At 35.1% G+C, this 13,530-nt stretch overlaps 1 protein-coding gene across 4 annotated transcripts in view; it reads right to left on the bottom strand.

Annotated features, from left to right (window-relative positions):
- The window catches only part of LOC150102203 (tRNA (32-2'-O)-methyltransferase regulator THADA-like), a 424,395-nt gene that overhangs the window by 215,905 nt on the left and 194,960 nt on the right, over positions 1 to 13,530 (bottom strand). For all 4 annotated transcript variants that reach the window (XR_016548929.1, XM_090399010.1, XM_090399012.1 and 1 more), the window contains one exon: positions 500 to 607. Coding sequence is in view for 3 of the 4 variants with exons in the window: in XM_090399010.1 (XP_090255136.1) it covers positions 500 to 607 (108 nt within the window). In the remaining variant the exon portion in view is untranslated. The remainder of the gene's footprint in view (positions 1 to 499; positions 608 to 13,530) is intronic.

Below are 13,530 nucleotides of genomic sequence, written 5' to 3'. Positions count from 1 at the left end.
TATCTGTCATATCCTTAATTTTAATGACTAAACCTGAATTTCTACCTGTAAGGCAGACAGTGGTGTCAGTACAAACTCACTGCAATTTTTCCATTCGAGACCACTCTCTTGAATGAAACCATTTAAAACCTTGTAACCATCTGGCTCATTGTGTATGTCCTGCTACTAACCTGACCTGCTGCAGACTCCTAATTTGAACTCTGTTATCCTAGGATTGTTTTCAAAATCCATAAATTCTTTTTCACGTGGTACTGCAATATGATGTACAACTGACTCAAGGAAGTATATCCATTTACCTTATACAGAAGTTAGGTCACGTATGAAGATAAAAATATATATTTCAGTATGTTTCAGTTTAAAATTAAGGGATGTCTCAATACCTAGTTAAACATAGTGTAAAATACTGAAGAGATGCAACGATAAAATAAAAATCACTACAACACATACTGTGCTCTTTTCTAATACTTATCTGTAAGTATAAAACAATGAGTATATTTACTTGCTTCAAAGTTGATTCTCCAGAAATTATTGACTGAACCAATAAAGGAAGACCAGCAGATCTACGTGTCACAGACATAGAAGATGCATCAGATAAACTACACAATACCTAAACATAAGATAAAATTAGTACAACTTTTAAAAGTAATCAAGAGTAAGGTTTATCTTTGCTTTGAAACTTGATGCTTATTTACTATTTGAAAAAGTATATTATGTTACAGAAAATTAGACAACAAATTAATAGCAAAAATAAAAATGCTTTTGTTATTTTAAGTACCAATGCATGGATATTTGTTTTCCAGTAAAGTATGTATAACTAAAGTTTTAGAAATTCTCTAGTATTATCTGAAAAATATTTAATTTAATCATTAATTTTGGATTTAAATTAAAATTAAATCATGTTTATTTAAAAAATGGTGCATATTTAAATTAAGCATGGCTCCATTTTCGGTTGTCCATTCACTTATTAATTCACCCCCCCCCCCACACACACAACTTTAGTTTATAATCTACAGAACTGGTATGAAACTAGATAATCTGGTCATCAGTTCAGTGAACAACTTGACCACTTTTGTCCCATGACAGCAGTGGTCATCACAACAATTACATGCATTTAGGTATTGCTGACAATCTTAGAATGATATAATGCTATGATTTTTAATTATTCTGAAGAATTAAGATATCAAATATTGCTTAATTTAAGCCAAAATTAAATAGCTTGACAAAGTTTAGTAAACATCCCAAATATTAAGTATTTTCAAAATCATTCCTGCCAGAGTATACCTATATTATATGATAAATACAACTTGATGTTTACCAACAGCATTAATGTAATATGCAAGATATAGTGTAATGTATATTAAATGCATAGTGAACTAATGCATTATTCATTTACACTGTTCATTCAGCCTGATTTGCTGAATAAACAGTGTTCCTGCTCTTCAACATGCTGTAAGTTCAAATTGTGCCATGGGTGCAGATGTTTATAAATGCCTTTAGGTGGGAAATGAATTTCACTGCCCAGTGTGAGATCACCTCTCCAGTACTGGAGGACTGAGGTGACTTAAATTTAAAGTTTCACATTTGGTCTCAAGAGCAGGGTTTCAGGTTATGCAAAAAAAAAAATTAAACCTTAGCCCACTTATGAAGCCAGTATGCTACTAGGATTACAACCTTTTGTGGCAGGAGTCATAATAAACAAAATAAGAACAAGTGACTCTAATACACACACACACCTTTTAAGGTGTGTGTGTGTGTGTGTGTGTGTACCTACTAAGGGTATCACATACCCTTAAAACATTAAGAGTGGTGATACTTATATATGATGGATAATTAGATAGTGCATGAATAATTATCTGTTAAAACAATAAAATGAGACAAGTAAAGTATCCTTTATTTTGGAGTATATTATTTACTTCCATTTTCCCCAGAGCCTGTGTAGCTCAGTGGATGTGGCGTTTGCACACCACGGCGCTTGGCCGCACAAAGAAAGACTTGGTTTCGAGTCTAGTCGGCGACTAGAGGAAATTTTTCTAAGCCTTTTTTCGACCGGTTCCCGAGTTAGTCGATCTCTGGCACGGGCAAGCGGGTTTTTCCTCCCGGAAACTCGGGTTTTTCGTCCCGTAAACTCAAGAAAATCGACCGTAGAACCCACATTATTTTCAGACATTAAATATATTGTGTTAGGGTTAGTGACCACGAGATGGCGGCACATTTGAGCCGTCTCTCTTCACTGTGTACTGCTTAATTAGTGATAGCCTTGGGCCATCTATCTCTGATTGGTACCAGTGGAGATTGAACTGCCCACTCAGTCTCCAAAAGTTAGATAGGACTAAATGGCCTCACCAACTCCCCGTATATGGGAATAAAAAAAAGGCGTTAGCTGATTTTTTTTTTCCATATTCCCCCCAATCAAAACATGACATTCTAAAAATCTTCATGCAAATATGAAAATGTTTTCATTTTAAAAGCAATAAATCAAGTATTGATAGCAAGCTAACAACTGTAACACACACACATACTAATTATTTCACATACTGAGATGAAGCTTGATTTTAGGGACTTAAAAAAAACAAAAATAAATAATGCTTATAACTTTTTTTTATTATTACTATTTCAGATTAAAATGACATAGCAAGATAAAATATTGGTGGAGTGTCCAAAAATAACTCTGAATAAAGTTTAACTTATTAATGCTTAACTGAAGGGAAGCTCTTCTGGATCATCATTCAGTTGTTCCCATCATAATCAAGTAACTTAGTTTCTTTGAAATCTAATTAATGCAATGATGAGCCCTGTAGAAATGGTATTTGCATTCATAATGTTAAGCTACCATAAAAAAGACTGTTCTGAATTTAATTCTAGTGGCTGACTTGAGGAACTTTTTGTAAGTCTTTCTTTGAATGTTGAAAGTTTATTTTTCACTTGGTTAGACTATAATAAATTTAGTTTAATCCTTTATCCAAGTGTGAGCAAACAAAGTTTGCACCTGAAAATTTTCAGGTGCAAACTTTGTTTGCTCACACTTGGATAAAGGATTAAACTAAATTTATTATTACTTTCTTTGAATGATTCCTGAGTTAGTCAATCTCTGGCATGGCAAACAGGTCTTCAATCCCAGAAATTCAGGTTTTTCATTCCATAAACTTGCGAAAATCAAACCACAGGACACTCACTATTTCAGACGATACTGTGTTGAGGACCACAAGATGGTGCCAAGTTAATCTAACAGATTAGGTATTGACGGTTATTCATGACTTATTTTTAATGATATTAACAACACCAAACAAACTATTTTATAAAAACATGTTTTATTAACTGCTTATGTTTCACTGAATTTCAAATCAACATCATCAGAGCACAACACAGCATGTATATGCAACAGGGATTAAGTGAAACAATACAATTGTAATGGACAAAAGATCTCAAGTCCGATTTTGGTGCCCTCTAATGTCATAAAAAAATATTAAAAAATACCGTTAATACCATAAAAATAAGTCGGGAATGGTGCCAAGTGTCCACCATACATTCTTCACAGGATGCTATTTAATATTGTTGACAGTTTGGATCAGCTATTGTTGAATAGGTATGGGTGGTGACCGATTGCAACCTCTCTAAAAGTCAGATTGAGCTAAAATGGACTTGTCTACTCCCTCTGGAGATTAAAATAGCATCAGTGAAAAAAATGCAGTGATAGGGAGATTAATCCTACCTGCATAGTGCATTAGTGAACAGTAGCCATCAAGTGCATGTGTGCTTTTGACTGGTTTGCCTGTTTAGTGGAATGAAAATACCCTGCCACCACTGTATGAGACCATCTAACTCATCTTCAGACGAAAGCCTTGATCAAGGTTCTTTGCATCCTAGACTGAATTCAAACCTAGGTCTTTGCAACAAAAGAACATCAGTGAAACACTGACTAAACACACACACACACACACACACACACACACACACACACACACACACACACACACACACACACACACACACACACACACACACACACACACCAGTGTTAACAACCTCACATAGTTTGTTATGTTAGTATCTTAGAACAAATTAACACAAGGAGTATCACAGTTGATGGGTTCAGTGTCATAATAATACTGCTAAGATCTGCTGCTTTTCTTATCTGGAACATGAACTAGTCATTACTAACACCATGTTGCCACATAAAATGTGTACAAATTCCCATGGACAGAAGGCACAAGGAAAAATAAAAGTCTTCGCATGTTATTATTGTTAGAGATAACTTCATAATGGTTCAGAATACACAAGCATGCAAAGGATATGAAGTAAGAAGTCATCATTTAGTTTTGAGAGCCAAGTATATATAAATATCATGCTGAACAAAAAGTATGAATGCATAGTTAATGATATTAGGATGAATTTAACTAGTGATGCAGCTGTTTGCAGATGATGCAAAACTGGGGAGAGCAATGCAGAGTCAAGCAGATGTTATGGCCTTACAAGAGAACTTGAATAGATTACATGAATGGACAGGTAAGGGGAACTTCAGTTCAATGTTGCAAAGTGTAAGGTTTGGAGATTTGGTAAGCAGCGATAAGATGCAAAATATACACTTGGTGGGGAAACTTTAAAGGAAGTAGAAGATATATAAGAGATCTAGGAGTGATGGTGGACAAGGACTTGAAATTCAGGAGCCACATTGCACCAGTTGTGAAGATATCATATAGAATAATGGCAATGATGCGGAGGACCCTGACATGCAGAAATAGAGAGGTGATGAATAAGGCCTTGATCAGGCCTCATATGGATGATTGTGCACAGATTTGGTCACCGGGTTTTCATGATGACAAGGATATGTTGGAAAGGGTCCAGAGAAGATTCACAAGGTGGCCACTGGTCTTTGGAATGTGGAGTATGAGGACAAATTGAGAGAATGTAAGTTGCAGAGCCTCATGAATAGGAGGAAGGGGTGGGGGTATGATTGAGACATATAAGCTAGTCAGGGGTTATCAGGTTGACATAGAGAAGATTTTTCATAGAATGTGAGAGGGAAGGGATAGAACAAGAGGCAATTGCTGAAAACTGTATAATGAGGGTGTGAGCAGAGGAGTGAGGAGAAGGCTCTTTGCATTGCATGGAGAGTGGTTGGTGAGTGGAATGCATTGCCTGAGTGTGTTGTGAATGTAGACACATTGAATCAGTTTAAGGCATGGTATGGTTAGATAGATAAGGCATGGGAGTTACACACTATTGTGCAATAGTGTGTACCTCCCATTATGAGTCTCTGACTCCATGGTCAGATGCTAATAATAATAATAATGAAAGTTTTCAAGAAAATCAAAATGAAGTAGATTTCAGAAGTGAACTACAAATTCAAATATAATTTAAAAAACAAATGAGAGATTAAAAACAAGAAACAAAGCTTGGAGACTTGGTGGCAAACTCAGAAGGGGGAGGGGGGATCCTAGCAGGATACAAAAATCAAAAATTCATAGTGGACTCAAGAAGTTAGACAGTACTGGAAAGAGAAGAAAGCATATAAAATTTCTTATTGAGTAAGTCAGCATGGGGTGCTATTAGAAAATCATTATTTATTAATGTATAAATAGGGAAATATATACAGAAATATTTGCATAACAAAAACTTAAAGATAAAGTATTGGATGAAAGTGAGCCAAGTTGGTCTGCTTTGTACCAAATGGTAAATGTCAGATGGTTCATGTCTAGTCTTCAAAAGAAGTTTGCTTCTGTATTGCCAAAACTGTTTTCTTGGTCTTCCTCTGTGTCCAGCAGTTGGCCTGTAGAGAGAGAGAGAGAGAGAAAGGGCATTAAATATAAGTGAAGGCAGATGTCTAAAAGTTGGTCTATCAACTAGCTTAGCTTACTTTCTTTTTTTTTAATTGTTTCCATTTGCAGCATTTGCTGGCTTTCTTCAAGAATGGCAGCATTAGGAATGTGATCTTTCCACATATATCCTAGTACCGTTCCAAGGCAAGCTGTCCCAAAGCTATTGATGATATTAACTCCTTGTTGAGCAGTGATGCTCCAAGTATGGGCACTACATATAAATATGGCTTTACGAAACCACTTTTACAAGGTGGTTTGGAACAGACAAATTTTAGTATTTGTGTGATGAGATTGGAGTTCCAGATATTAGATACTGAAGATCTTTTAACTATGTCTGTTAGAGTATAGATGTAGTAACCAAGGTACTGATAATCATTTACTTCTTCAAGAATATGGTCACTCAGCCTACTATTTTCATCTATTCTGTTCTTTAGTTTCATTGAGAATACACAGAAAAATGAAAGTAAGCTGAAATATATTTAAAAGTAGCTAAACACAAGTCATAAGATTTTAGAAAGAAAATAAGGTGACCAAAAGTTCTGGAGGCTATTGAAAAGAGCTTAGAAATGTAAGAAATTTTTTTTGTCATAAAGATGACATAAAAACTGAAGGTATTCTGGATGTCTAGAGCAATTACTTTGAAAGATTGTTAAATAAGAGAAACAGTAAAAGTACAGTGTCATGACAATCCTGGAGTCACTGACAAATAACAGATGGTATAAATCAAAACTGTGGTATACTAAAATGCCTTAACAAAGCCCTTTATCCAACACAGCCATAACATTATGAACAAATTGCTCAGGCATAATGACCTCTTTAGTAAACTCAAGCTGTTATTTGCAAAGCATAGCTTGTCTATCAACTCATTCCCATATATGAGTAACTTCTCCAAAATATCACACTAAAACAAAATTACTAACCTATTGGTATCATGAGATACTGATAGATCAGTAGTTGTGCCACCACCCTTGTACAATTGGACTATTTTACATTATTTCCATTCATAAGGGATTTCCTGAGTTGAGACTCAAATATATATTGAAGTCAAGACTGGGCATTCCTTAGCACACGATCCCATCTAGCCTACTGCCAAATTCATATTGAAGTTATGAAACAGCTCTAGAAATATCTTCTCATGTAGCTTTATCTCTCCAACCAATGTAGTGGTAGCACTGTGCACCATTTTGCATATACCAGATTGATAGATGTTAGTGAAGTGAGCACTTATTATTTGAATAAATGCCTTTGCTTTAGACACAAGCAAACAATCTGCTTTCAATAAAGTTATTCTTCTGGATTCAGTCTTTATTTTACTTGATGCATAATATTAGAATTATTTTGGGCTTCTATTAGCCTGCAGAGTCAATTTCTTTTCATACTTCAACTTTGCTTTCCATACAATACTTGTAACCCTTCCTGGCTTAGGTATATTTCATAACTTTTCATCCTTAAAATAAATTATACTTGCCAAGAAATTATATTCTTGTTTAGCCTTTTATTATTATTATTACTACACCTTACATGAAATTGGCGGACTCATCATTAGAGGTTCTGAATGTTAAAATCCTTAACACTCCCTTTTTTAAATAACAAAACCTGTGGGGCGATCATCATTAAAAGAAACACACGTATAAACCACAGTGAAAATTATTTAATTGTAAATATTTCATCCTAAGTATCTTAGGACATCATCAGTACAGTATTTAAACAAAAATTGGGAATAACATACAGTTAGGGCGCATGATTACAATAGAATCTCATGAAAACGTGCATAACGTGCTAAAGTAGTACAAAAAAAAAAAAACGTTAATTATTTAACACAGTTTTGTGTGATAATTTCCCATACTTTAGGAATAGTAAGAACGTCGTTGCGGTTTAGGTTTGGTCTGTGTAGTAGGGCTTCAGAACTTTCTTTGTATAAACGTTCATGTTTAAATATAGATCTATGTAAAAGTTTAGCCTTTTCCCAATGGATCCTATGGTTTGGATTTTCAATTCCGTGTTGAGAGAGGCCAGATTTCTGCGGTTTAAGAAGACGAATGTGGTCTTGATGTTCCGAGATGCGTTTCTGAACAGACCTACCTGTCTGTCCAAAGTAAGATAATTTGCATGAGCATGGAATCTCATAAACACCAGGCAACATCAAGGGTGAGAGTTTGTCCTTAGGAGAAGGTAATAAGTTGTAAATTTGGTTGATAGGTTTGTAAGTAGTGGCAAAATTGTATTTCTTCATAATTTTAGAAAGACATTCTGAGATGCCTTTAATGTAAGGTATGGGAATCCTATGCACTTCTTCCTGTCTGGTTTGATGTATGCAGAAGTGACTGATGATTTTTTGAGTTGTTTTGGGATTATATCCATTTAGGATGGCTGTATTTTTGATAACTTCTAATTCCTGGTTTAAAGATTCTTCAGAGGAGCAGAATTTGTGTGCTCTGGAAACTAGTGATTTAATAATGCCAGATTTCTGAGATGGATGATGAGCAGAAGAATTGTGAATGTAGCGACCTGAGAATGTAGGCTTGCGAAAGACGGAAGTGGTGATGGAACCGTCTTCTTTTCTTTTGATGTGTAAATCCAAAAAAGAGATACCCTGTGGAGATTCTTTTTCTAACGTAAAGTTGATGCGATGATGAAGAAAGTTAATTTTATCTAGAAACAGTTGTAATTCAGGTTCGGGATGATTCCATACTGCAAATACGTCATCGACATATCTTAGCCAAATTTTTGGTTTGAACTTCTGAACCCAAATATTCACTTTTGGGTTCAAAAGTGAATATTTTTTCCTCAAGGTGTTCTAGAAACAAATTTGCTAGGTTTGGTGATAAAGGAGATCCCATTGCTGTTCCTTCCTCTTGCTTGTAAATTTGACCTTTCCAGGTGAAGTAACCTGATGCAATAACAAACTTGAACAATTCAACTATATCAGACGGAAATTTTTGAGTAAGTAATTCTATTGTTTCTTTATGGTGAATGTTAGTGAAGAGGGAGACAATGTTGAAGCTGATTAACAAGTCAGTTTTTGATAGTTGAATGTCTTTAATTTTTGTGTGAAACTCAGTAGAATTTTTGATTGAAGAGACTGAGTGGCTTATGTGAGGGCGGAGAAGGTTAGATAAGAATCTTGATAACTTGTACGTTGGACAGCCGATACAGTCTACAACAGGTCTAAGTGGAACATTAGTTTTGTGTAGCTTAGGTAAGCCATAAATTCTAGGAGGTCTTGCATGGTATGTCTTAAGTTTTTTGATAGTTTCTTCATCTAAGGAGGAAGTTTCATTAAGTAGCTTATTTAATTTTCTGAGTTGACGATTCGTAGGATCAAAATCCAATTTGGAGTAAGTATTACGATCTCGAAGAAGTAAATTAATTTTTCGGTCATATGAATTGGTATCAAGAACCACAGTGGTATTTCCTTTATCAGCTCTAGTAATGATTACATTTTTGTTACGTTTTAAGGAAATAATAGCTTTCAATTCCGACGGTGGGATATTTAATTCTGAAGGTTTGGCATTGTAGATCACTTTAGCTACTTCGAAACGAAGTTTGTTGGCTTCAATACTGGAGAGATGCTTGATGTTTCTTTCTATATTATGTATAAAGTCTAAATATGGGAAACACTTTGGTGAAATCGCAAATTTATGGCCTCTTGTTAGAACATTTAATTCATCTTTTGTTAGTTGACGGTTAGATAAATTGACTACCCATTTTTCCGTTGGTAATTTGTTAGTGATCTTTTTTGATCGATTTAATAGATTAAGGTATTTAATATGTAGAGCACTATTGCTTTTATCAAAAGCTTTTTTTCTCGAATTCTCTGAGACAGTTATAATTAATTGTAGCAATTCTTGATTTAACGTATTTGACAAATCTGTTTCTAGTTCTGTAATATTTAAAATGTTTGTTGCTAGTTCATGCTTAGACACTCGTAACTGATTGAGTAGTAAGGAATGACTTGCTTTTTGATAGATTTTATGGGCGCCTGGAGATTTGATGGTTTCTTTCAGCTTAGCAAAGGTTGGAATAAGATTATCACGTCTGCACTTTTTTAAAAAAGATATTCTAGCTCGTAGCTTACCCTGTTTTAGTTGCAGTTTTCCTAGTAAGTTTGTCTTCTGCGCTGTCATTTCCCCGTGAAGGAATAAAACTTTTTTAAATAACGAAACCTGTGGGGCGATCATCATTAAAAGAAACACACGTATAAACCACAGTGAAAATTATTTAATTGTAAATATTTCATCCTAAGTATCTTAGGACATCATCAGTACAGTATTTAAACAAAAATTACGAATAACATACAGTTAGGGCGCATGATTACAATAGAATCTCATGAAAACGTGCATAACGTGCTAAAGTAGTACAAAAAAAAAAAAAACGTTAATTATTTAACACAGTTTTGTGTGATAATTTCCCATACTTTAGGAATAGTAAGAATGTCGTTGCGGTTTAGGTTTGGTCTGTGTAGTAGGGACAACCTAAACCGCAATGACGTTCTTACTATTCCTAAAGTATGGGAAATTATCACACAAAACTGTGTTAAATAATTAACGGTTTTTTTTTTTTTTTTTTTTTTTTGTACTACTTTAGCACGTTATGCACGTTTTCATGAGATTCTATTGTAATCATGCGTCCTAACTGTATGTTATTCCTAATTTTTGTTTAAATACTATACTGATGATGTCCTAAGATACTTAGGATGAAATATTTACAATTAAATAATTTTCACTGTGGTTTATACGTGTGTTTCTTTTAATGATCTTAACACTCCATGCATTAACAACATATACAGGTAATGAATTCCATTCACTGACAATTCACCTATTCCTCATATCTCTCTTCACCACTCTTACATAACTTCCAGGGATGGCCAATGGTTCTTCTACGCTTTCTTTTTATAATCCCCTCTAGATTCATCCATTCATCCCCTTACCAAACTCTGCAATCCACATTTCTTCTAAAATCATTCTTCTCTGGACCCTCTCAGTGTGATGTCAATGTTTTGACATCACACTGAAAACTAGGGTGATCAAATCTGAGTACAACAGCCCAAGTGTGGTCTGACCAGTGCTTTGTACACTGGCACAACCACATCCTTATTTCTACGTGTTAGAGTACTTCTTACCACAGTGGCACTACTAAGTTCAGTCTTTGCAACACTTTTAATATCCCCCTCTAAACTTCAGTCTATTGTCAGACACCACTTTCAAATGTTGAATTTCATCCATCTCCTGTAGTACAACACCATCAATATAGTACCAAGCCTTATATTTCACTGCAAAATGCACCTTGCTCTTATTAACATTAAAACTACAAATCTTCCTGAAGGGAACTGACAGCAGTAGAAGTACTGCTTATAATTCTCTCCAACTTTGCATCATCAGCAAACAACTGAAGATTCCTTCAGCTGTTTGCCTAAGAACAGACACTTAAGACATGCCACTGGTTACCCTTCTTTTTTGAGACACTGTTCCATTATACACAACTACTGATATTATTCAGAGAGCCAATCTCCAATCCATCTAACTATCCAATGGATATCTATTATAACTATCCAATTATATCCATTGGATATAATTATCCAATCTGTCTATTTCCATTCTCTGCAGCTTGTAAGATAACTTATTTGTGGTAATCTATCAAACACTTTTGAAAGGTCGAAGAATATTACTGTATATGAACCTGCCTTATCCAACACACTTGTCACTTTATCATAAAATGCAAGTAAATTGCTAAAATAAGACATACCTTCACAATTCCATGCTGACCATCATAAAGAATACCATGCCCTTCCTAACTAATATCTCCAACACTTGACTATGCAGTTATACAAACTGGTTTATAATTGAAAACTTCTGTCCTAGTACCATGCTTGTGGAGTGGTACTATTTTGCCTTGTTTCTACTCCTCAGGAACCTCACCCACTGTAAGACCCAAGTCAAGCATAGTTAACTATTGCACACAATCCTTAAGACTATGGGGTGATATGTTATTCATACCCAGAGCCTTCTTAACATCCAACCCAATCAACACCTGATACACCTCTGATTCTTTAATTTCCAATTTTCTCCTAATATTTGTCTTCCTTCTACATGTGCATATATCATACTGGTGCAAATGATGCTGTGCATCATTTGCACCAGTATGATATATGGTGATAAAGTGCACATTCAATAATTCTACTATATCCTTTGCAACAGTTACTCCACTGCCATGATTATCCACCAGTGCCATAATTATTCATATTGCACCTTTTCTTTCTTTAGCATGCCTGTCGCCTTCCTGGCCTGCACATGGATCAGATCGTTACCAACTGTCTTGTACCTCCTCCATAACATTTTCTTTTTCAACACAGTCTGCTTGATTTCAATGTTCATCTATTTCACTCTTACTCTATTCACTCACTTGCTCCTTAGTATGCAGTACACATTGCTTGTGTCAGATACTGCCTCATGAATTTCCATGCACTGTCAACATATTGGCAGTTGACGACAGAGCTTTCCATAATAACCCACCTTATACTTCAACTTATATATCCATTTTTGACAGCAACCTTTTCTTGTTTCACCACTTCCCAAACAAGTACATCATGATCACTCTCACCAACTGGGAGCAGTGTCAATACCTCATTAACAACTACATTGCATGGATTTATCACCAAATCCAAAAAACAAAAGTCTCTAGTTGCTTCAGTCACATGCTGTTTAAGATATTTGTCCCTAGAGAAAATCAACAAACTTATGTTCCTGTATACTATATCCACCTTCCGTTCCATATTCCTGTAATTAAAGTCTCCCATCAAGATCATCTTATTTTTACATGTTCAACCAATTTGCCTAAACATTTCACAATCAGTATTCTTTACATTCCCTGGCCTATAACAGCATCCTATCAGATATACTAGCCTGTCCATTTCAACTTCACAGCATGCAGATTCAAAAGTACTAGCAACTTCCTCACTTTGAGGACAGAATTCTTCTGCAATCATTAACAGCCCTCCCCATCTTCTTTTCACCTTTCTATCCTTCTGAAAAATTATATATTCTTCCATTTCCATTCCTGACATCATATCATCCTGTTGAAAGATTTTCCACTTGGTTATGCAATAAATTAAAGATGCCAAGAAATGATATACTTGGTTTCATCCTTTATCCAAGTGTAAGCAAAAAAAGTTTGCATATGAAGTCACTTCATAACTGGGCTACTTGTATAGAGGCTAATGACTTCACATTAATAGCCTTAGTATCCGATAATGCAATGCACATATCCTTACAGACATGTCTAATGCTATGCATTATAGGAAGGACCACTATCCAGACTATTTCAACCTTTATTGAAGTCTCATCAGTGGGAGACAGACTCAGAAGTGACACAAAGGTTGAAGTAATGCAGAAGTCACATTTCCATATACAAGTAGCCATAAATTACAATAATGTGTGGCATTACACATCTGTAAGGATATGTGCATTGCATTATGGGATACTAAGGCTATTGATGTGAAGTCATTAGCCTCTATATACAAGTAGGCCAGTCATAAAGTTAATTCAAGCACAAACTTTGTTTGCTTACACTTGGATAAAGGATGAAACCAAGAATATAATTTCTTGGCTTCTTTAATTTATCACATCATCCTGAAACAACGAAGTTTCACTTATGCCAGTTATCTTTGGGCAAACTGACTCAATCAATGCGACAAACTCGGTTCTCTTATTTTGAA

The sequence above is a fragment of the Typopeltis vanoorti genome, chromosome 10 (genome assembly GCF_054136105.1).
Source record: "Typopeltis vanoorti isolate ZY-2024b chromosome 10, IOZ_Tvanoo_1.0, whole genome shotgun sequence".
Classification (NCBI taxonomy): domain Eukaryota; kingdom Metazoa; phylum Arthropoda; class Arachnida; order Uropygi; family Thelyphonidae; genus Typopeltis; species Typopeltis vanoorti.
This window is presented reverse-complemented; position numbering and strand designations above follow the sequence as displayed.